The sequence below is a fragment of the Cinclus cinclus genome, chromosome 6, assembly GCF_963662255.1.
Source record: "Cinclus cinclus chromosome 6, bCinCin1.1, whole genome shotgun sequence".
Classification (NCBI taxonomy): domain Eukaryota; kingdom Metazoa; phylum Chordata; class Aves; order Passeriformes; family Cinclidae; genus Cinclus; species Cinclus cinclus.
In genome coordinates, this window is record NC_085051.1 from 37,826,519 (window position 1) to 37,850,979 (window position 24,461).

General features: G+C 35.3%; 1 protein-coding gene across 5 annotated transcripts in view; it reads right to left on the reverse strand.

The window, feature by feature from the left end:
• The window catches only part of RALGAPA1 (Ral GTPase activating protein catalytic subunit alpha 1), a 131,049-nt gene that overhangs the window by 14,091 nt on the left and 92,497 nt on the right, over positions 1-24,461 (reverse strand). For all 5 annotated transcript variants that reach the window (XM_062495983.1, XM_062495984.1, XM_062495980.1 and 2 more), the window contains 2 exons: positions 19,524-19,682; positions 17,495-17,622 (listed from right to left, as the gene is read on the reverse strand). In XM_062495983.1, the coding sequence (XP_062351967.1) occupies positions 17,495-17,622; positions 19,524-19,682 (287 nt within the window). The remainder of the gene's footprint in view (positions 1-17,494; positions 17,623-19,523; positions 19,683-24,461) is intronic.

Below are 24,461 nucleotides of genomic sequence, written 5' to 3' on the forward strand. Positions count from 1 at the left end.
TGAGAAAAAAAAAATAACTGAAGAGGCAAGAGGTAGAAAAATGAGCTTGTTAGCACATTAGAAGTGAAGTATCTTGGTGGGCCCTAGAAATTCCCAGTGGTGTGTTAACTTATCACTCTATGCATGCTGGCACTGATAGTCTCCCAATTGATCACTCTCTTTTCGCACCAAAGGTGCTGCCAGGAAGCAAAGGCTGAAGGCCCACAGGAGAACAGGCTGCTATCAAAACAAGCTGTTTTTAAAAGTCTGCTTGAATGGGTAAAATGTTTCATGAAAAAGTACGGTAGAGACACCTACTTGCTTTTAAAATGCTCTACTTTCAGAGGTCTCTAAAGGAAACCTTTTAGTTTATCCTATTATATCCAAAGCTTATACACAAATAAGGCAAAATGAAGGAAAGTTTCTGCTTTGAATGTGACAAGGACATTCTTTTTCTCTAGTCTTAGTACAATCTCCTAACCAAATACAGAAGTCTCGACACAGATGCTGAGGATGATAATGATGTTTTTGTTACACAGTGAAGAAGATATGCTTTTATCAGTTCTAGAATTCTCATTCAAATGCACACTTAGTACACCCAGAGAAAAGTAATTCATCTAGCTGGGTTGCTGCTCCTCCTAACAATCCCCAAAACCATTGGTAGCTAGTTAAAAAAATAACTCACCTTACAACCAAAAAAATTTGAGGCAAATGCCAAGTCCAAAGCTTGCTCTACTCTGCTCTAAGAAATGACACACTGTCCTCAGAAGGACTCTGTTTCTGTTTTAGAGACTGTATGGATGAGATACTTTTATCTTCTCTTCATTTATATTTTGTCAACATCCTAGTAATTTTGTAACTCCAATTCTATATGCTTTTGTGGCTGAGATAATCTAGTTCTACACTGTATTTGAATGCAACTGTTTGCAAGAGTGACCATAAACCCATGGTAGCTAATTTTTACATTACTTCTAATAGGCTAGACATTTATTTCTTTAAAACACTGCTCTCTAGGAAAGACTTATTAGCACTTACAGATTGAGTGGCACATACAAACTCAATGACTACTAATAATAGGCCAATGCAAGCTGTATTCTTACTTCGAGTAGATGTTGCCACTGGCATCAGCAATTAAGATGGAATGGGAAGGATGCACAGACAAACCAATGGAGAACAACTGGCACAGAGTGACAAAACACTTAAACAACAGTATTAAGAGCTTCTAGCTTCTGAAGAAGGTGCTAACCTGAACAAAACAGAATGAATAAAAATGTACAATATAAATTTTTTTATGACTATTTATTATGCAGGCACTCGTCTAAATGTGTCAGCTAAAAACTTGCAGATGCATAACTGCGAAAAGCATAACAAAAAAAATATACTTCATTATACTTTTTCAGAAGAACCTGTTCTGAAAAATAGAACCAGTACCAGAAAATATCAGGAATCATATCTTTAGAGGTCACTCAGGTTGTAGTCACTTCAGCCAATACTTAATTTACATTATGATCCCTTTTACTTGTTCTCTAAATCTGTAATTATTTCTATTAATAATGATCTGAAAAGATCTATTATTTGAAAATACTGTACTTCCCATTATTAGATCTGTTAATTTGCACTTGGGAACAAGCACTGAAAGCCTGGCTATCAGATCACCTACTTATGCCCAATCTTTCTGAAAAACATCATTTCATGTCTTCACGTAATAGCTCTCCATCTCTGTTGATTGTATCACTTCCAAGCTTTAGATTCCTATTGCAAATACATCTACATCTTGCAGGCTCTTTATGCATAATCTAAACTAAAACTTTTTCTAGCCATCTATCTGAACAAATTACTTAGGCTCTTACCTCACATCTCAGTTACTGCTGTATTCTTTTCTCTGGCCTAAATAAATGCATTTTTAATCCTTTTATAATCTACTCAGAGCACTGGAGAATCCACTTTCTGGCTATATTACTTAGATGGTACATTCTCTCAGACACTGCCATCAGTCTGCCACTCCCTAGTGCAAATGCAGGCTACTAATTTGAACTTTATAGTCCATACCTATTCCATCCATTTTATCAAAACCACTCACCTCCAGTCAGTTAATGCAGTCACTCTCACTAATCTTGACATTTTTGGAAAGGCACTTTTGTACTTTCTTCTACGTGGCTTATGTGTAGCATCAGGTCTCCACAAGCAATCCTCCTCATAAACTCTTCCTGTGCTATGATTATTGATTTTTTACAATTTACTGCGTCATTCTGACTACATATTTTCTTTCCATTCTTCTTCACACTTCTCAGTTTTACAGCTGACTAAAATGCATTACAATAAATCTATCTAGTATTTTTAAGTTAAGGACTGTATGCATGATTACTGCTACAGTCATTGACAAAATACCAATCCTAAAACGACATTAACCTGATGCTGGAGAAAATGAAGAAAAAAATAGTTTAAACATGGACTAAGATTTCTAAGAGTTTGTTTAAGAGTTTGTTTAATGTTGCTCTTCACAACTATGTAATCTTTCTATTACCAGAACAACTAAGTGTTAGATTCTCAAATGGGCTGGAGAAGAAATTCTACTGCCTGCTCCAGAAAACATTTGATAACAAATGCTTCCTGAGCATGGATTGGAATCCAGGGACTCTCCTCTCCCAAGAAAGTACCCTAATGATTAGACTATATAAATGAGCATGCACGTTTCCTGTGGTTAAGAAGAAATCTTATTTCATTAAACAAAGAACAATTTCAGCAGTGTTGAAGCAAGACATTTTCATGAAAGCTTTATGAATAAAATCTTCCCTCCTCATACTTGTGTACTTGTATATATGTGCAGTATACATGTGTAGTATACCATGAGATAACTGTATATTATCATACCAATGTATATAGATGCTTTGGTTCCAGACCTAGGAAAAAAAGACAGGGTTTCAATCATTGCCTTGAAATACCTGTCAGGAAAAAAGCTAGAACGTGCATTTCTAAATAGCAAGATGGATTTTTTTCAGGTCAAATTACAAGCTCCTCTCAGAAATACATGTACAGCTGCATCCCTGGCAGTTCCAACTGTCAGCAAAATCATCTAAGAAGTCAATATATATTGATATGATTCTGGAGAGTATGACTTTGTTAGCCAGGCATTTGGAAAATAATTCAAGACTAGTAGAAACTGAACTCCTGCTCCATTCTTATCCAGAAAATGAAAATCCTACACCCAGAGATATTTTCTTGTAGGATCAGTGGGCACTTGCATAACTGCATATATACACAATTTACATAAAAGAGATTATCAATATTTTAGGAAGAGCCATATAGGAAGGAACTCTCTCATTTACTACATTTTCCACCTCAGCAAATTTAGAAGTATATATAATTTTTTACAGGAAAACCTCCCAAATCTCTAGTATTGTCAACATGCAAAAATGCTCCTAGGATATTAGGGACCAAAATAAAAAAAGAAACAGTGAAGCACAGTAAAGAGCATACGTTGGTAGAAGATTTTAAGTTTTTTTGCTCTCTGGCCTGAAAAGGTGTGCAAACCCCACAGAATTAATTGATACAGTTTGAGGTACTTAAAATGATGAAAAAAATAATTTTATTTGGCACATTTTTTCCTAGTAAATTTCAATTCCTTACATCAAAGTGTGAAAGGAGAATGCTCTCCTCTATAAAGATAAAAAGTACAGGTTAGGATCAAAGTTTTAAGCTGAAAGGAAAACTTAGTCCCAGCAGAATTTGTCTGCTACAGGAAGATGAGACAAAACCCATACACATCACAGAAGTGGAATATTTTTTTTCTGGGAAATCTCACTCTAAAAGAAGAGACTGTGCAGTGGTTGTCAAACCAGCTGAACTCATACTGAGTCACAGCAATTTGTAGTCTTTGTTGGCTCTTAGAGTTAAGGATGTAAGTCGGGCTGCTATTGATCCAGTGCTGGAAGCCCTGCAAGTAGCAGCGTTTTGTATGTAGGTGGGTGATCAGTATCAACTGAGAGGAATAGTTAAAGTTCTCTAATATTCTGAAAAGTGACTCTGTAGAAGTGGTATCATGGTGTTCCCTATTTATTGCATTTCAGTAATTTCCACATCTAGTTTGCACAGTATACAAATAAAGAGTTTTTTTTTTCTTCCAGCTGCATCTTCTGTTTACTCAAGTCACCTTGATATCTCAAAGTCAGTCTGGGCCCTTTTGTGTTTCTTAAATACTGTCAATATTGAGAATGGCAAATAAATATTTAGCTAGGTGTATCTGTTTACACAGCTATGCTGTAAATGAAAGAAGCTTCTGCATATACAACTGGACTTAGCCACAACACCAACAATGATTCGTAAGGCAGAATTCAGTTCATTCTCCTCATATCTCATACAAGTTATTTAGGTGAAAGAGAAGAAAAAAATTACTGTGCTTGACACTACTAAGCAGGTGAAAGAATGAAAAATTTTATAGTATTTTAAGGTGATTTTTTCCTGATGAACCACATTTTCAAGACAACTCTTCTGCAATAAAATGTAACAGTGTATTTTCTTACTCATAAAAATAGAACATAAACCTCAGAGAAATGAAAAATGTATTTCAAAAGTAAACTTGCATATTGCATTTCGTGAAAACACTATAAAACTGCAGAAAGGGTTTATTAATTATGCAAAATAAATACTTTTAGTAAGTAATGTATATGTTGCAATCGGCTAATTAATGTAGATATCTCAGTAATAAAATGAGAATGTATACAAAACATAAGTAACAGACCCAGACTGCAGAACTTAAGCAAGCCTAAAATGTATTATCTAACATATTTAATGACATTCTTTTACAACTCAAGCTGTAACTACTTGAGGGCAAAGGGTTTTTTGAGGCAATTTCTGAGGTATACTTCTTCATGAAGAAAATAAGGAAATATATAATAGATAAATTTATACAAACTAATTCCATCACTCCAGATACTGCAATTTGTTTCCAAAACATAGTTGCATCATTCTTTGAATAAATATAACGAAAATTACTTTTAAGATTTTATACTACTAAATAGTTCAATAAATCTGTGATAAATCATTATCAGGCACTTTTGTAATTTGGAGGAGTTTTTTATTTAAGATTACTTATCTTACAGTTAAAGGAGACAATTTACAGTATATCTACTCCGTGGTTATATAGTTAAAAATCCTGTAAGATAAGTATGGGCTAGATAAAGTTGCAGCCATTGAATGTTTCCATGTAAATGGAATTGTTTTCTGCCTAGTTTACTAACACACTACATATTGAAAGGCATTGACTTTATCTGAATTTATGTAAGAATCTTAATTTTTACAGTGTGGGTGGTTTCAAAATTGCTAAATTACTGCCAGAAATTCTAAATGACGCTTACATTTTCATTTAAAAACTCAACACATTTAGCATCCTGCAAAACTGTCCATCTAGGAAAATCCTTGATGCATTGTTCACTTTAATATTACTCCACAAAATCTTACAGCTTGCTAAATTCATCAGTGGCTTATAACATCTTCTAGGAAAAAAAAGCTGTGATTCATCAGTGCAGACGACTGGGCTTTAATCCATTTCTATAACCATATTGCCAAGTCTATATTGTTTACATTGCATCTCAATTAAGAGACAGGCAGGACACCTGGTACTTCTTTATCTAAGTCCCACGGGCTGCCAGATGACTCAAAATCCATAACAGGTGCTAAGGCAGTGTGAGTGGAGCACCATTAACACAAGCTGGAATTGGATAAAATTTGGACTACGCTTAACCACTTAAAACACTCAATTATGAAATGAAAAATGTAACCACTCTGCACCAAGGTCCTTTACAGAAGACTTATAAAGATATGTAAAATTAAAGTGCAAGTGAACTGAACTTAAAATTAATTTTCATTTCAGTATATTCTTTAGAATTCAAACTATATAAAAACTAATTATATAAAAATGTTTGCATTATTTCTAAGATAATCATAGAAATTATTGAATTAATTCTAATTCTGTTCATCTGCTTAGGCAGCAAAAATGACAAAAATTATCCTCAGACTTCTAGGAATTTCAAAATTAAGGGAAAAAAGATCTGAATTAAGATTACTTATCAAATTCTTCAACTCCGTAGAACCCAGAAGTTATTTTATTTTAAGGACTTTGGCAAACAGGAATATCTTATGGAAGGATTTAAAAACCAGCAAAGGTTCAAGTAAAAACCTGTGTGATAAAAGATACTCTTTTGCACCAAAAAATTCTACTGCAGGTGTCTTTTCAGCACTTTTTCATCTAAGGTGACTGAACTACATATTAAGCTTAGACTCTGACAGAACACACTACATGAGAGAAAAAATTAGTATCAGAAATTTTACAGTGGACAATTACTTAAGAACTATCTGTATCTAAATGTGCAGTAATCCAATTAAGTTTCTATTTAATATTGTAATTATCAAGAACACAATATAGTGATTTTATTACCAGAGTAAGCAGCTACAAAGTACAGTAAACTGTCATTTAAGACAATGTCAGAGTATCCACGATAAGCAGCACATTGGTTTAAACTAATGCACTATATGCCTCTAGGGAACCACAGGCTCAGAGACTGGGTTTTAACATCAGAATCTATCCATTAATCTTGACTTAAATATAATCTACTCTGCAGTAAGAGGAAGAATGGGCATTCAATGAATTATCTGTTTGAAATATAGCAGGAACGTACTAATACAAACATATAGCAGAGAGTATCAGTTTCAGTACCATTTATAGCGTACTGTCGGTTCTACAAACCCTGAACTGCATTTTAGCATGAAGTTAAAAAGTCAGATCGAATGGCCAGCAGGATGGGAAGGATGAATAGCTCAGCACTATAACTTTGGCTGGGTGGTTAGAAGAATAATGACAGTATTTAAAAATATTGCACTCATTCACATTTTAGTAACAGGCTATGGACATGAAAACAAAATAGCGAAGAAAACAGTGCTGAAGCCCATATGCAGGCACAATTCCCACTCCAACTTACAGGAAGGATTTGTCTTACTAATGCATCCAAGACAAGAATCAATGAATCTATAAGGTATGTTGTGCTAATTGTTTTGAAGCCCATTACAGCTGCCAGTGCTTCAGGCTCTCTCTGGAGTGACGGAGCGCTGCTCCTGTGGTCAGACACAAGCGCTCACCTGGCAGCTGTGGGTTTGCAGGAGGCAGCAGCGGAGGCGCAGGGCCACTGGCCATGGCACTGAAGTTTATTAAAGCTATTGTACCAAACAAACCAATGGAAGTTGGGCTGAAGTGATGACTGCAACAAATGTGGAATACTACAGGCCAGAGGGGAACTGCAACCCCACAAACGAACTCCTGATATTGGGAGAAGGATTCATCCTCATTCTGACATCCGGCATTACATCAGTTTTAACTCAAGTAATTAAGGTTGATAGGTGTAAAGAATACAGAAGCAAAACTAATTCCCTACTCTCTGTTATTAGCATGAATGCTTAAGATTACTCTTTTCATACATTCAAGTATTTAAATTTCTACTTTAAATACCTTTTCTGCATATATAGACGTTATTGATAAGAAAAACAGCAAATGCCTTTTCATGAAGAAATCACTCCAAACTGCAAAACTATACAAATAAAAATTGTATTAATATTAAACACTGTCTAGTAAAATGACTGCACATACAGGTATGTGTTCATTTGCCATTCCACACTACTAGTAACAAAGGAAACTTCTCTAATGAGAAATTCTGTCATTAATTCTAATCTGTACTTTAATGAAATTTATAACTACCTTTTAAAAATTTTATAGTTGATGAGAATGTTTTCTCTTTACCCTCGGTTGCTGCAGTACCAGTAGCAGATAATCTACTTATAAGCCTCTTTGGAGGGCAGTAAATTTTAAGAATGATTTTAAAAACTCAAAGTCAGGCTTCTATTTAAATGAAGAAAACAAATATGGATTTTCAGTTGTTTCCCTCTTTTTATATTTTGAGCAGCAATTAGCAAAGCAGCCCCTTCGCCCTCCTCCCTAATGCTGTCAAGCTGTTGAGAGCAGTCTGCAGCACTACAATGGTGCTATTGTGAACACAGCCTGGGCTTCCTTCCCACAGAGAGTTAAGTGGGCAGTTCCTGCTGCCCATGATTGGTGTCCAGTGAAACAATACTTAAGAGCCAGGTTTTATCAGTTCCACGCCAAAGAAGTGAAGCCAGGGAACCCAAGCCTTCATATCATACTGAACCATATGCCAACCCTGCTGGCCCCTAAGGTTTATCACTAGGAATCAGGATCCATCATGTCCCCTGTGAAATTTCACTTCACATACCTTCTGTGAAATGCATGGCTTTGCTGAAAACTGACCTTTTTCCACAATTGGCATGAACAGATGGATGGTAACTATGGTTTAGCAAGCTGAAATTAAACAATTTTCTAATAGCATGCATTCTTCTCTGTTTGGGAGGAGAAGTGTTGAGAAGGAGATAGATGTATGTATTTGGGACCCATGGATTTATTCAGGTGCAGTTAATCAGCAATTGAACTATTTTCTCAATGTCTAGAAATTATATTGAGATTAATTTGATTGGCCAGGCTATGATTAGGACTCATGTCCTTCGGACTGCCATATGGTAACTCCAATTACTATAACACTAACTTTTAATCCTTCCTTTATGTTAGCTTGTTCAATTTTTCTACTATGTAGCACATACAGAACAAACAATAATATTTTTGTTATAATTTTGACCCTGGTGAATATTTTTACATGAAGTACATTCCATCTCCAGGTAGATATTTCCACATACTGCCAGGTATTATATACAAGCCCTTTTTCAGTAACTGAAATACAGACCTGCAAGAGGATCAAGCCAACCAATGTGCTAGTTCCTATGAATCTATTTTTTTGGTACTTATGATCTTCTAATCCCTCTGTTGGCACTGGAAAGCATGCCCCAACTGTTTTGACTACCATATGCAGAATGATGCAGAAACAGTCTGCCAATATCTTATTCAACTCACCCCAAAACATCACTATCTCATAATCACTATGGTTTTGCCAGTTTTGGTTGTTATAAATAATCTTCCACATTTCCCACCAATTCCAATATCAGAATCAACCACATGGGATGCCACACACTTATTTTTATATATACATGTTTTTTTGTGTTTTAACATACAAACCTTGCAAGTTGTTTGCACATCCCTTATCTGTTATGAGGGTGAATTTATGAAAAGGATTAAATCAATACACAATGCTGTTTTTATGCAGCATAAACCCAGGGCTTAAATAGTTTAAAAATATTTCTTTCCTTACATCTTAGAAATGTCAAGAAAAATTGTTTAATCTTCCAGGATTTTATTCACAGACTTCTAAGAGCTATCAAAGAAATCTGTATGAATTTTAACACCTTAAGGGGGCAAGAGTCTTAACATTTTAACAAAGGGCTTTTGTTACCCAAAATGTTTAATTAATTAATAAGGTTAAGTAGGTATTAACAAAAAACCTGTCACTTTGTGTTACACACAAGGCAATCAACTCTGCGTAACACTGGATTAGTTTATCTTTTTCATTCCAGTTTAAGGACTCATAGCCTTCTCCCTGCAATTTTTTAAAAAGGAATTTATAGACTTTAAAAACACATTTTATAATGAAAGAGTGATTCCACTACTAACTTTCAGCTTACAACATACAAAAAATTGGACCCTTAAAAATATGTTGTAACAAGAAAAAATTCCCGTCCCTGAAGGGATCTGTAATGACGTATCCAGACTCAGAAGTTCTAGGTGGCTGAAAAAGCAGGTCACTGCTTTTCAGGATAGCTCACTGCCCTCCTTCTATTCCAAAACAGAATGCCACTGGCATAAGCCTACCCATATTTTGTTGAGAAATCAACAAAAGTAGAACCAATATTTCGCCTTCAGATGGGTAGATTACATTTAGGAAAGAATGTAGAAGTAAATGAATCTAGAATAAATTTTTCCAAACAATACAAACAGATTTGAGTCTCCCCTGTAAGTGTTTAAAACATCAACAGAGCACTCAGGTCCTTATCAATGCAACTAATAGGAAACTACATTACTACAGTCAATCAGTTTTGCTAACTTGATATTTTGTGTTTTTACCACTTTCAAGACAGTCTCATGTATTTCATTAGGGAAGAGTAGCTAATAAATAAAGCTGTATTGCTGATATGAAATATGTTGTAGACATCATGTGATAACAACAGCATTATTAAACCCATGTGCTTAAACTTTATGCCTTTAATATGTGCTTCAGGCCAGGCAGTTTCACCTCAATGCCTGCAAAGGTCATGGAGCAGATCTTTCTGGAAACTCTACTAAGACACATTGGGAAATAAGGTGGTGATTTGAGACAGCCAACGTGGCTATCCTAAGGGGAAATCATGCACAAATTTGTTGGCCTTCAACAGTGTTAATGCACTGATACATGAGGCAAGAGCGAGAGATGACAACAGATGTCATCTACCTGGATCTGACACCTGACACTGTCCAACACGATATCCCTTCTCTAAATAAATTTGAGAGACATGGATTCAATGGATGGACCACTTGGTGGATCAGGAGTTGTCTGAATGATCACACTCAAAGAATTGTGATCAACAATACAATGTCATGCTTCAACTTACTCCTCACACAAAAAACACATGAAAACCAAGTGAAATTCTGTGAAATTATGTTCACTACATGAAAATGTAGCAAACACAGCAGCTTGGTACACACATCTGCAAGTATTTCTCCAACAGTTATTTGAAGTGTCTATATGACAAACACTAAGGCAAGAGTTTAAAAGCCTAGCACAAACATTGGCTCAATCAGCTGTCTCTAGTGGCTAAAATCAAAGGCATTTAAAGCAATGCTTTGGAATTATTCATTGCAAAACAATCCTATTCTTTCAACAGGTAACTAATAAATGATGGCTGAGAACAGGCTTGCACTACCTCTGAGGTCCAATTGTTACTCAGGACACTGCCTACTTTTGCTCCCTGGTGTTGTATTTTAACTCTAATTGCATGATCAAGCCAATAGATTGGACTCAGGGGACAAAAAGCCCTACAAAAGTACCTACCCTGACAAAACCTGAGGTTTCAAGAAAATGCACTTCAAACAGAACTGAGGCAAGACAAGACAAGCAAAGGAGAGGTATCAAGGCTTGAAAGATAGTCATTAATACTGACAGATTACTGTAATTCTGGCTGTCAAGGTGATCGATTTAAGCAGCATATGCCAATCAATACTCTCCTCATTTACTGAGCAGCATGAGATATATAGTTAGGCAAGATGTCCCTAAGACAGGATTTCAAACCATACTTAACGAACATAAATAGCACAATTTATGCTTTGGAATCTTAGCTCTTTTTTCATTTAGCTTTTTTCTTTTTTTTCTTTCTTTTTTTTAAATTGGGCAAACTTTAACATTATGTTATTCATACAGAAGTTTAGATTGTTCTATTATACTGCATTGCCATTGTGCCAATTCCTTCACATAAGATATTTCAAACTGAACTAATTTTCAGTCTAACATATTAAAACATTAATCTTGAGCATGAACATTCTTAAATGAAGCAGTTATTTAAGTAAGTGCATTTTGCGTTTTCTGGCATTAGTTGTTTGTCATTCTAAGCACTTTCGCCATTCATGGCCATACAAGTAAACTGGCATTACATCTTTCTGGTATTTTCCAAGGAATTTTCCTTACAACAGCCTCTTTTTGTATAAAAATACTTGTGAAAAGGAAAATACATAAATACAATACAGGAAAATACAGAAATTTGTGTATTACTTTGGAATAAAAATAGAGTAAAGGTAAAGATATAGCTATTACAGTCATTGTATACCTACAAGGAGACAGACACATACAACTCTATAAACATATATAGAGATACAAGACTTTCCTCTTCTATTTAGGTTTCTTATAATGTGCAACTGTTACATGATTCCTTAAAATGGAAATACCTAAACAATACATTAAAACAATCATATACTTCTACATGTCTTGGAAATCTTCAGTTTTTCATGTTGCATCATTGTATACAGGCATTTAATTAATCAATCACATTTATAATTATTAAAATATCAAATAAGTTGTCAGCAGAACTAGGATCTGGGAGAACACCCAGAGCAATTCAAAGTACAGGAAAGATTGAACATCATATTCTGTACTTTATGAGTCCTGCTTGATTCCACGCGTTATTCTTTTCACTACACCAAAACCATGAGAGCAAGGAACCCTTACACCTCTCTCATCTGATACACAGTTGTCATTGAGGCAGGATCACTCTATTCCCTTTTTTACATTGGAGATGCTCATGCAGCTTTAAGATAGAAAACTTCCTGGAGAAAGGGAAACTGGAAGTGCCCAAAACAGTGCTATCCAGTTTTAACTTCTAAGATTTTGTACTAGTGAGAAATCTTTAAAATCTTCACAGGTTACAGTTTGAAAATTCAAATGCAACAGATATTCTTAATTAAGTGAAATAAATGTAGCCAGGAATCTGAAGAATACCCTTTGCTCACTGTATGTCATTAATAAAGAGCACTTTCGTCACTTTTCCAGGGCCTGCAATTCTATCTTGAGGCACGAAATGGTCAAGCAAGAACAAACAGCAACACTACCAGTTCTAATAAAACCCTTTCTTGGGGCAGTTGAGTATCCCTTCAAGAAAAAAAAAAAAAAAAAAGAAAGCTTCTTCTGAGTGATCAGTTTTTAATACAGAGCAAACTTTTAACAAACGACTCATAGACATTACTTTATTCATAAATAAGTTATTGCCTTGTCAGACACCATATGGGGTTAATACCTTCCCTTTCTCTAGAAGATAACTATCAAAAGATTAGCTACAATACATCAAGTACCAAATGATTAGTCATACAATATCAAGAAAGTTAGGAGGATGTCAAATTTTCAGTTTTGATAACAAAGATTAATTTATCCAATCACTCAGATTACAACTTATTCTAAAAGATTTTTTAGATGGAATACTTAAAACAGTATTATTTTTGCTGTTTAAATGAATTGGTGTTGTGTGACCAAAAAAAATGGTCACAAAACAAAATGCAAATTCTTGGCACTAGGTCAAAGACTTTGCAGATTATTAGAAAGAAGTGAAAATTATGCTATGATGATTAAGGATAAAACGGTCATGCATATTCCAGGTATTCTAAAATATCTATAAATTTCAGATTTAAAAGGTACTAAAGAGGTTTTCTTACTGTGTGTTTAGCTTCTTACTGTGTGTCTTAGGTAGCATCTGTAATAGGGGAATACTATGTAAGACAGAAAATGTCTAAATTGTACTATCTGAAGTGCAGACAGTTTGGAATAATTGTTAGCTGTCCAGAATTTGTGTACAATGAAACAAGTGACACTATTTTTTCACAATTGCAATTTCACTCCCACAAGGTTTCTACTATTTGTCCTGTTTTGTTGCAATAATTGTAAAAAGTTGGATCACTGAAGGTGCCTACCATGTTAAGGTCTACCCCTTGGCATCTGGCCAACACCTGATGTTTATTCAGGAAGTTCAAAGAAAATTGTATATGAAGTCACAATTTCTGTTGTTCCAAATACTTAGTATTGATCTATTTCCCACACATGGTTGATTCTGAATTCAGAATGTGACTGTTTGATCTGAGACATGAGCCATGAATAAAACTTTTCATATCAAGAATTTCAATGCAATTTACTAAATAAAGAGTATTTCACAATACCTAAATATTGTCTTTCTTATTCTACACCACAGGGAAAATTATTGTTCTCAACATTTAGTCCAAATATTATACCTGCATTTACAAGTGTTGGATGTTTTTCTAGCACATGTGTATCTTGAGCATACTCAGGAGATAAGCACGCACTTTGTAAGACAATGGCAAATGCAATGAAGAGAAGAAACACATCAGCTATGAGACAGAGAGGGGGTTACTGCTGCTTCATTAGCAAGACACAAGTATTTTGTGTTCATGACCTGCTTCTGTGTGCATGTATGCTACCTGTTCCTGAGGGGGTACTGATATAAGAGAGCCAGGCCACCAAAAAGTATTGGGGGCCCAGAGAATCCTTGAAGGAGAAACTAAAGCAAATTCCACACACCAATGCAAAAACTCCACCTAAAATAGCAATATTCTCTTCACACAGCTGCAGCAATGAGTGTGTCAAGAATCAGATAAAGCAGGACACCTGCCATGCATGACTGTTTGCTGACAAATTTAGTGAATTTTTAATCTCAAAACATGACAATATGGAAACATGTTATAGTATTCTGAGCAAAGAATAAAACCACAGAGCAGATAAAACCTTTAAAAATCATTAACTAAATCAATTCTTTAAAGTGTTTTGCTATGTAAGTATCCTGTCAGAAATGTCAAACTAACGTCAGAAAGAGGAAGATGACAGAATATGTCAGCCTCAGAAAGCTACTTCGGACTGTACAACACATACTCAGAGTTGGAGAAGACTATAAGGAGGAGATGACCAGAATTTCTGGTATCCATGCAACCATTATTATACCATTCACACATACTACCATAGCCACACTGTGATTAACAGACCAGCACATTAAGGAAAAAGTTGCAATCAGGTTATGTGAAGAGGACTGAATATCCCTGCTGATTACAAATGACAGCTGATTTTTTCAGTCAGGTCTGCACTTAGAAAATGCACTGTCTCAGAGGGTAGATAAGCTCTCCTTGGAAGCAGGAGGGCCAAACTCAGTGTCAATTTTTTTCTCATCACATACACAAGCAAATCAAAACAGTCTTAGTTTAATTAAGAGTTTACAGTGATCCATCACCACAAGATCTACATGATGATATTATAAACATTCTTCAAAAATGGGTAAGCACAGTTCTACATTTATATCTTTAACTCCATACTAAGTCAAAAAGTGCCCATCAAGTATTACACAGTACCAGAAAACAAACTGTACACCTGCAGGCAGAGAGACATCCATACACTCATGCTGGCTAAATTAACTATTTCTGCAGGTGTACTACTGTAAAAAGAAGGGCTAAGACAGAAATGTGCCTGACATCTGTTTTGTTTGAGAAGTCTCGAGTATTCTTGTGCCCTTGACATTCACATTCAGCTGGATATCTACTAGCCATCATCCAAATTCCTAATAAACTAACACTGCTCAGTATGTTAGAGATTCATAAGTAAATGAAGATCAGTTTCAAGAACATCACTTTAATATTCTCTTTCACTGACACTGTTATGGTCCTGGACTTGTGGAAATTCTTGATCATCAGCTTCACTTTCCCATTTTGTGTACTTTCTGAAAAATAGCCTTTTTGTTCCCTTTTTCATCCCTCTTCAAATGTATTGTTTTCACCAATCTGAGCCCTCTTTTTCTTTGCTCCAGCAATATTCCAACACAAGGAAAGGCCACCTTGATTAGTGAATCCTGCCTGTCTTCTGCAAGAGACATTAATTCCACTAGTGTCTCCAGGAAAGCTATTTAACCACAGACCATAAAATATGCCTGTTCCCCACACCCTTTAGTCCACTACAAACTTAAAAGCCAGAAATTAACTGCTGCAGCCATAGCTAAAATATCCCAGAGGAAAAAAAGCAGGAGACAATAAAGACAGTCCTTGACGTCTTCAACTCTCAGCTATCACAGGAACATAATTAGATTCAACTTTCAAATGTTCTTAGATAACAGACCACGTCCATGTTACAGGAAACATTCACCACTTTTAGCCATTCTTGTATGAGGGAAATTCCTTCTTGACCTCAGGTCTGGCCATGGGTTGAACCCCAAGAGCATGTCCATGACATTTTTAATCAAGAGGTTTTTATACCACTGAGACTTAAGCCAGACTTTGAAGTTTAGTATTTTTTGCTGTTCTCCACTGACACAACTGACTCCATCAGAGCCTAATTCAAGCCAGGATTCAAGTTGGTAGAGATTTTTTTCTAATTTCACACCAAGTAAACAGCTTTTAAAGAACTTCCCACAACCCCATTTTAATTTTTAAATTATTATACTGAACAGTAAATATAAAATACTCCAAGCCAGATGGAAAAATAATTCCACTGACAACTTAGCAAAGCCACCCTTTATATAAGTGTCCAGTCAACTGGTTCTTCATAAGCTTACCAAGTGATGACATGAAACCCATCAACCAATGCTATCTAAAATCAAATACACATAATGCTTTCCACTTATCATGCTAGCATTTTAATGGAGGCCACATTATGTCATAAATGACATGCTGCGCTTTGATGAATATTAAAAAGTACAATTGGCAGAACTAAATTAAAAATGCAGTGCACAACTCTGTGAAACTGGCTAATTCCAAGACATTGAGCCGGCTACCTATGTCCAAGGAATTTAATAAACCTTTCATATTCTCTGCAGCTTAAACATACAAGTCTGTAGGGTTTTTTTGGTACTGGAAGTTTACTATTGCAAAGTAAATTATTTTCCAATTGCTCATCACTATACATCAATATAATGCTGTAAACCATCACTTTCGATGGTTGATGATGGTAATGATAATACATTTAAAATTCTTTGACTAAACTACTTGAGTAATGACAGAATGATCAGACCTTTCCAAACATGAAAATACCATGAATCAATGTGTGTCATCTACAGAAATGGCACAAACATCACTTAATGTGATCACATAAAACACATCCGTCATTCATCATCTGTAAATCCATTTCATCATATCTAATCCAAAACTCTGCAAATATTAACAGTCAGACACAGAAAAAATATTATTTTAACAACAGTCTATCACATGACAAGTACTAGTATTTACAGCTTGGTTAGAAATTAAGCACAGAATTCTTTTGGATCATAATTTAAACTTATCTTTCAGTTTATGAAATTAAAAAAATGTCTTGTTGATTTAACTACCAGGTTGATTTTAACCTGTTGATTTAACTACTCAATCTTAAGTAAGGAAAGGGGTATAAGTGATTGACTTACCTTGTATTTTTTAACTTACTGTTGATAAATCTATTATTCCAAAACATACAGTTTCAGTTTCAACAGCAGTAACAGAAAAGAGACAGCCTTTTCTGACACATTTACAAAGACACTAACATGATTTTGACATCAACTTGGTATTCTGAGCTGAATAACAAAATCTGTATGATGGAAGTTTAATGAACTTCTCACCCTGAAGGACAGCAGCATTCTTGGAACTAGAAAACAGAACTAGGTCACACTAATTCTGGATAAATACTTAGTATCTTAAGGAAAGAAAGATTATTAACATCATGATATTGCTATTTTAGAAAGACTATTCAAAAAATGGTCATTAAAATGATTTTGTTAACAAAAAAAATTACAAGTCTATGCTACAAAACATTAGAACATTTCCATTTTTTTCAGCACGGAATCTATTCTTTATTCAATTAAAAAAGGTAGTCTTCATCTGAATGCTCTTCTATGGGTTAATTTCCCTAAGGCATCATCACCATTTAAAAACCCCTATATTAATGTGAAAAAAAGGAAAAAAAGCCCCATGAATATCATATCTGTAGAACTGTAAGGGAATGTATATGCCTTGGAAACCATTTGAGTGAAAGGATACAAGTTTTGGTATAATGGGATTAATGATTTCAATGCACGGCTTGCATTTATAGCTGTTGCACGAACCATAATAGGCAGAATTTTTCCATTCACAATAGCACCATCAAAGAGTGGACCAAAAAATGGAACCTGAATAAAAAATTAAGAAGTTCGACATAAAGCAAGACAAGATCATAGCTATAACAATTAGCAATCAACATTAACAATAGAGCACTCAAATATATGTCTTTTCCCCTCCTCATGGCTACATAATCAAACCAGTTATTGTGTTGCAAGTCAGACCTTTTCTCTTGTGGAAATATACAGCCATGTAACTGCTTGATATCCTTGGCAACAGATAACGCAGCATTTGAAAAAAAATTAAGCAACTATTTGAATACTATGTCTCATCAAAGATAATTTCCAACACTTGCTGTAAAAATCCCAGGAACAGACATGCATATAATGGCTATGAGGTTGATAGGCCAGATGATAATATTATAGATGGTAAGAAGCAAAAGAAAATTAAATTCTAAAATATTTTTTATCACGGCTCTAGTTATTAACTCGTCTATAAGGACCAACCCAGTGTGAAAGTGTCATATATTTACTGGTGTATTGACCCTTACCTTCTATTTCCTTTTTTTTCCTTCTGTTCTTCCTGTCTACATTATCTAAACAAGAAGACTGTAAGCCTTTTACAGAAGAAATCTGTAGTGAAAGTTTCACCTCTTTGGAGCCTAGTTGCAAACTTTATTTGTGAGATCAGTAGAAAACCTCAATATTTAGCATAGCTAGCCCCCAAAAGGTGAACAGAACAGATAGATCTTATATTTTTGGCATTACCTTTCTCTCTAACCAATCAACATTTTGCAATTAAAACAAAACAAAACAAACATTCAGTATTAAGTATTTTCATTTCCTGTACATGTGAATAAAGTTCTGAAGCTGCTGACATAAAGCAGGAGAAGAGCAGCAAAATTTGTGCATCAGCTCAGCAAAGCGAGGAGTGTACACTAAATATTCTTACTGCTAAGAGGAAACAAATGCTGCAAAACAGTTTTAGATCCCTGTATTATTTTGGCCATTAATAATTTTCTGTAATTTTGAGAATACTGAAATATAATGGAAGGCACTTTTTCCACATACAAGGACTTCTTTTTGGACTAACAACAACCCCTGTTTCAGCAGTTTTTGCTTTCCTTCTTAACCTGCATGCTCCCAATAATACAACTATTTGTAGTTAAAGTAGTGAAAGAAAGAATGTATTTATTAGTTAAAAATGTAAGTAATCCAACAATAACAAAACTGCCTATTATTTCATGCCTATCAACAGATAGAGGCAATCATCATAATGAGGTAATCCTATACTTGTCATACCTCATTTGTTAATATGAGTGCTTGTAGTAATAATTTTAATAAAGTGTAGAAATGCATGGCAAATGACATCACACACAGAAGTTAGGTAGTACAAAAACTCATGACTACTTTTAGTCAGTTTAGTGTTCACAACCCTAAACTACTGTTTTAAGAACAGTCATTAGAAAGAATGTGTGTTCTTATGCTTAAGGGCTGAATGGTCTTGCTTTACTGAATTTGTCCCCAGATTCTTGTGTGGAGTTAAGAAGAAAGTAAAAAATAGGTTGGAGAGGAAAAAGGGGGAATATGACATGGATGGAGGAAGTTGGAACAGGCCATTATTCAACTACCTTGGTTATGCATCAAGTTTGATTAAAAAGTTCGACAAGTTTACTGTAGTATTTAAGTTATTATGCAGAATATTCTAGCTTTGTTTCCAGATTATGTTGTTAGCAGATATACTTTACAGCATCAGGCCTTTGCAATTTCAAGTTTCTAATTTTACTATGCACTGTACTCACTGAGCTCTTCCTTTTCCCTCCTACCACCACTGCAAATATCCATGCTTAAGATATCAATATAAAGGATATCACCTTGTTGGATCAATCTATTAAACCAAAACCATAGATTCTAAACAGAACTCAGTTCATGTTAAACACATGAAGGAAACACAAAAGAAAACAAATACTTACCTCAGGCTTTTTCATGATCTGGATACTGAACATATGGTTTTTCATGGGATAGATAACTATAAGAACATCACCAAATTCTGTTGGAATTATTCCTCTTCTATAATCTCGAGTATGTTCTGACCAGACAATGTGTACTTCATCATTTCCTAAATGTCTTAGCTGGAAAATCAGGGATAAAACACCATCAGTTTGAATATTCTTAATTAATATTCCATAGCCATACAGCTATATTAAATGTACATATTTAAAAAGACAAAACACAAAAAAAAACTGAAGAAAAATGAGCAAAATAACCAAATTACACAACAGTTCTTTTACAATTTCAGTGTATTAGTTGACAGCACTGGTTTGCACTATAGATTTTTATACATTGGTGTTGATTTCCATTTAAATTAACAGATATAGGAATATCTGTTTTATACTGGAAGTTAAAATGTTGTAAATATTATCTCAAGAATGCAGAGTGGTTCAATCTGATTTACTAAACTGTGTTTAAGATTGCCACCATTGATTGGCATAAAATTACTAAATTCTGTATAAACTTCTAAAATATATTAATGGAGATCTGTTTAAAAGTTACAGACCTGAGAAGTTAACCTCATCATTCTAGCCAAATTCCAAACTGCTTACTATAAACAAAAAGTTTTTAAAAGAGAATAGCTACTGCATTCTCCATAGATCCCAGAGTAACTAAGATAGACGCTAATTTTCCATGAAACCTGGACACCTTTGTAAAAATAACACCCTGCTCCCCTACAAACCACAGAGTGGTTCTTGATCTGGCTCAGAATGGCCAAATCACAATCTATGCTCTATCCTCAGATGTAATAATATATTACAGATCAAGGAATTCCTTGAACACTCTGGAATTATCCACATTTAAGAACCAAAAACACACCTTCTGTTAAATATTATCATCTGGTAACAAATGTTCACATCATGTAGAGAGGCTTTAAGTATATTGATCAAATACATTCAGATTATTAAATGTGAGATTCTTTCCAGTAAGAGTTATTTCTGAAAATTCAAACTGGAATATCTTTTTTATCTCCTAGTCCATCACCAGTTATTTACAATTGTCTTCACCCCCGTTTTCAGCTTTTTTCCCTCAGCTTTAGGTAGGTGGAATTTGTCAATCACCTTGATGCTATTCAAAGGACTTCACTGTGAACTGCTGTTTAACATATAACACACAAATGCCACTCTGAGAACGTACAAGAAACTATTCTATATAAAAAAGCAACGATTTGCCATAGCACTTTCAGAACACAATTGCAGTTCAAATAAAAGCAAAACACATGCAGAGACTTCAGAGAAATTTAATTGCAATTAATTCACTTGTTTATTTCACAAAACCTCCTGGAATGCTACTTTTGTCTTATCTGAAGGCCTACCCCAGCTGACAAAAAAAAAAAAGGGGGGGGCGCAGGGTTGTATTTCTATTATAAAAAGGATCCTCTTCAGTGTTGGGCTTGGCAAAGTACACATGGTTTCAATACCCTATCTCTTCTTTGATGCTCAACAAATAATTTGTTTTGTCTGGACCAGACTACATACACCTACTCTAAAATGGCTGTGGTGCCATTGAAGCCAGCTGTTTTTGTCTCTTGTGTAGATGGCTGAATTGTTTTGAACAACACTTACTTAGGGACACTCCTCTGCCAACACTTAAACCCAACCCAGCAAAAGAATTGGTTATACCAACATTCGCTGCACTGAGCTTTATTTTACTAGATTAGAATAAAGCCAGACAGCAACCTGAACGGCTGATGTGCAACAAACAGCAGCTGAAGGACCCTTGGATAAGGGTCCTTAACAATGGCAAACGTCATGAAAGACAATTAATTGCAAAATTGACCCTCTCCTACCCTAGAATCATAGAATCATTTAGGCTGGAAAAGACTTCCAAGATCATCAAGATATCTGTTAACCTAACACGGCCAAGTCTGTCACTAAACCATGTCACTAAGCACCACATCTATGTATCTTTTAAGTACCTTTAGGGATGACAACTCCACCACTTCCCTGGGTAATTTGTTCTAATGTTTGACAACTCCTTCTGTTCAGAAGTTTTTCCTAATATCCAGTCTAAACTGCCGCTAGTGTAACTTGAGGCCATTTCCTTGTCCTGTCTCTTTTTACCTGGGAGAGGAGACTGACCTCTGCATCACTACAACCTCCTTTCATGTAGCTGTAGAAAGCAATAAAGTTAGTAAGAGGAGGAAAAGAGTGACAAGAAGCACACTTAGTTGTTCTATCTTTCCTAGCTATAGCTTGGAGGACTTCATAAGATAAACTCCAAAATACACAACAAAAAAAAACCCCTCCAACCCCCCAAAATCGCCAGAAAAGCAACTTCTCCCTCTTACCTTTTAGTTTTGCAGCAAAAAAATAAGGAAACCTTGCACTGTAGCACCAGAATAGCCCCATACATTGATTTTCATTAGGGTAGAGTTCTATCTTTTAAGTTTACAAAAGGCTCAGCTCCATTTCAGTCTCCTCTAGCATCACTGCCTAATAAATCATTATCCTTGTCCTCCTCTCCTTTGCTACAGTTTACCCAACTTCTCTCTTCATGCATGAGATAGTTTTTTTAAATGGATCATAAACGTGATCTGAGGGGGGAAATATACGCCAGATTTTTGTTTTAAATTCAGCTCATTTCATTGTACTGGTCTCAAACGTAGCCCAAGAAAATGACTTGTTGGCACCTTTTTTTGAAGCCTGACAGGAGCTGAAAGCAGGGTTGTCACATCTTAAAACTGGCTATATCACCAGAGAAGTCAGTGAGGAATTGCACCTCAGATTAAAAAAAAATTAAAAAAGATCCCATTTTGCTTCCTTAGAGAAGTGACAGTCAAAGAAGCTGTTGAAATATGACAATGATAAGGTATCAGGGACTGACAGGCTCACACTTAGAAGGAAGTGAAAAACCCAGGAAGAATGAGGCTGGCCAGCCAAAGAGAAAGCATGAGGCAAATCAGTTTGGACATGACGTGTTGTGGAATGTAAAAAACCCACATGAATTCTAGACTGAGGGATGGCCATCTGGAGCACTGACTGAAGTCATGCAACAAACTGCCAAAAAGCAGAACTGGGCTGATACACCATCACTGCACTGCACCCTTTATAATTCAGCAATATTGAACTATTTACTAAAAGAATTTTTCCTCCTCTACATGCCATCTTTGGACTCAGAGACAATAAACTCATAGACTGTTAGAAACAAGTGATGGTGACAGTGTACATATCAAATAAATAGCTTTAAAATCCAAAACATATAGAGAGTTTAGATATTGCAGCTTCCTGAGGGCAAGATTGCCTCTGAATTTAATTTACCAAAAGTTGCCCCTGTGTACCTGTTACTGATACCTGCAGTTAATCAGATAGGATATGAGTGCTTGTATTTCTGTGAAAGCTACCCAGATGGAGCATCACTACTGATGCATGCTTTCACATTAGACTGAAAGAGATTTTGCTGTGATAAAAGTGTACTGCATGGTTATTTCAGCAGGATTATTCACAACGGGTACATATGTTTGGATACCAAGTGTACTGAAGCCATCAGCAACTTTTGTGTCCAATTTCCAAGTTTGCTCAATACTCATATATATGAGTGAGAATACATTCCAGGCCAAAAGCAGAAACTTCTTCAGAGGAAAAGGAAAATGAATCAGGTTATTTCATAATTCCAAGTCCTGTCAAATGCATTTCACCTCATGACTACTATCAAGAATGATCTGGCAATGACCCAGTTTTAGTAAAATGTAGAATGGCATCTCTGTGACATGTAATAGTTACAAGTCAAAATCAGAGGACACAAGTAGGTGGATAATGGTATAAAGTATGAACGGTGGTTAATAACAAAAAGAGAAATACTCAGGATCAAAACCTTGTTTCTATTATAGGTGGTCAGATGACTGACAAAAAAAATAGACAAGAAAACAAAGTTGCATGTTGCTGATTTTATATTTATGTCTGGAGAATAACTAAGTTCTGGGTAAGTCATTCTGGTTTTTTTTCAAATTTAGATCACAAGAAGCTCTGGCACTACTAACACAGTTCTCCTTATTGCTTCTTTCAGATGTCCTTGCCTTTGTCAGCAAGAAAAGCTTCTGAAAAATTGCGAATGGTAATAACTGGACTCATCAACGATACCTGATTCATGGAAGAGATCTGATACTTGAAATAGACTTGAAAAGCTTTCCTGGCTTATTTCATCTGCTAGGTTTTGCATAAACCTTTTAAAAAGAAGAATTTCAGAGTTCTTCTCAATTTTTCATTTGAGGACCTTCAAATTCAACAGTGCTAAAAAACCAAGATCTCCTGCAAGCACAGCAAACATTTTGAGAATCCATCACTCACTGTAATTATTACACCACAGGAGAACCAGAGCCTGACCTCTTTCAACTTTAATCTGGATTCTTTATTTCTTTGTATTGAATTGGAAGTGTCACAGAATTCAGTGCCCTGGACACAAGTAGGAGAAAGATACAGAGCTACAACTACGTCTGCTCATTGAAACTTTAAGGACAGATAAAAACATGATTTCCCAAGAAGGTGTGGTCCCAGTGTTATCTAACAGAATGGGATCTGGTGTACATAGAATGGACAGCTGTCAAGACTGAATTGTGTCTTAATGGTTATTCAAAACGCACCACCAGCTGCCTTCACACTTACTTCCTGACCTTGTTTTCCTGAATTTACAACTTCTTATGTGCATACATCATGGTATGCCTAACAAAGTGCAAATCAGTACCCGAGACATAAGTCACTGCAATAATATAAATAATAAAAAAGTCCTAAAATAGTTATACTTTGAGCAACCAGTGATAGACTGGAAACACCTGGAACTATAAGTTACACACCATTACTCTAACATTCTAAATGCAGATCAAACTGCTCCACAGAGTTCATTATCTAAGCATAAGTAATGAC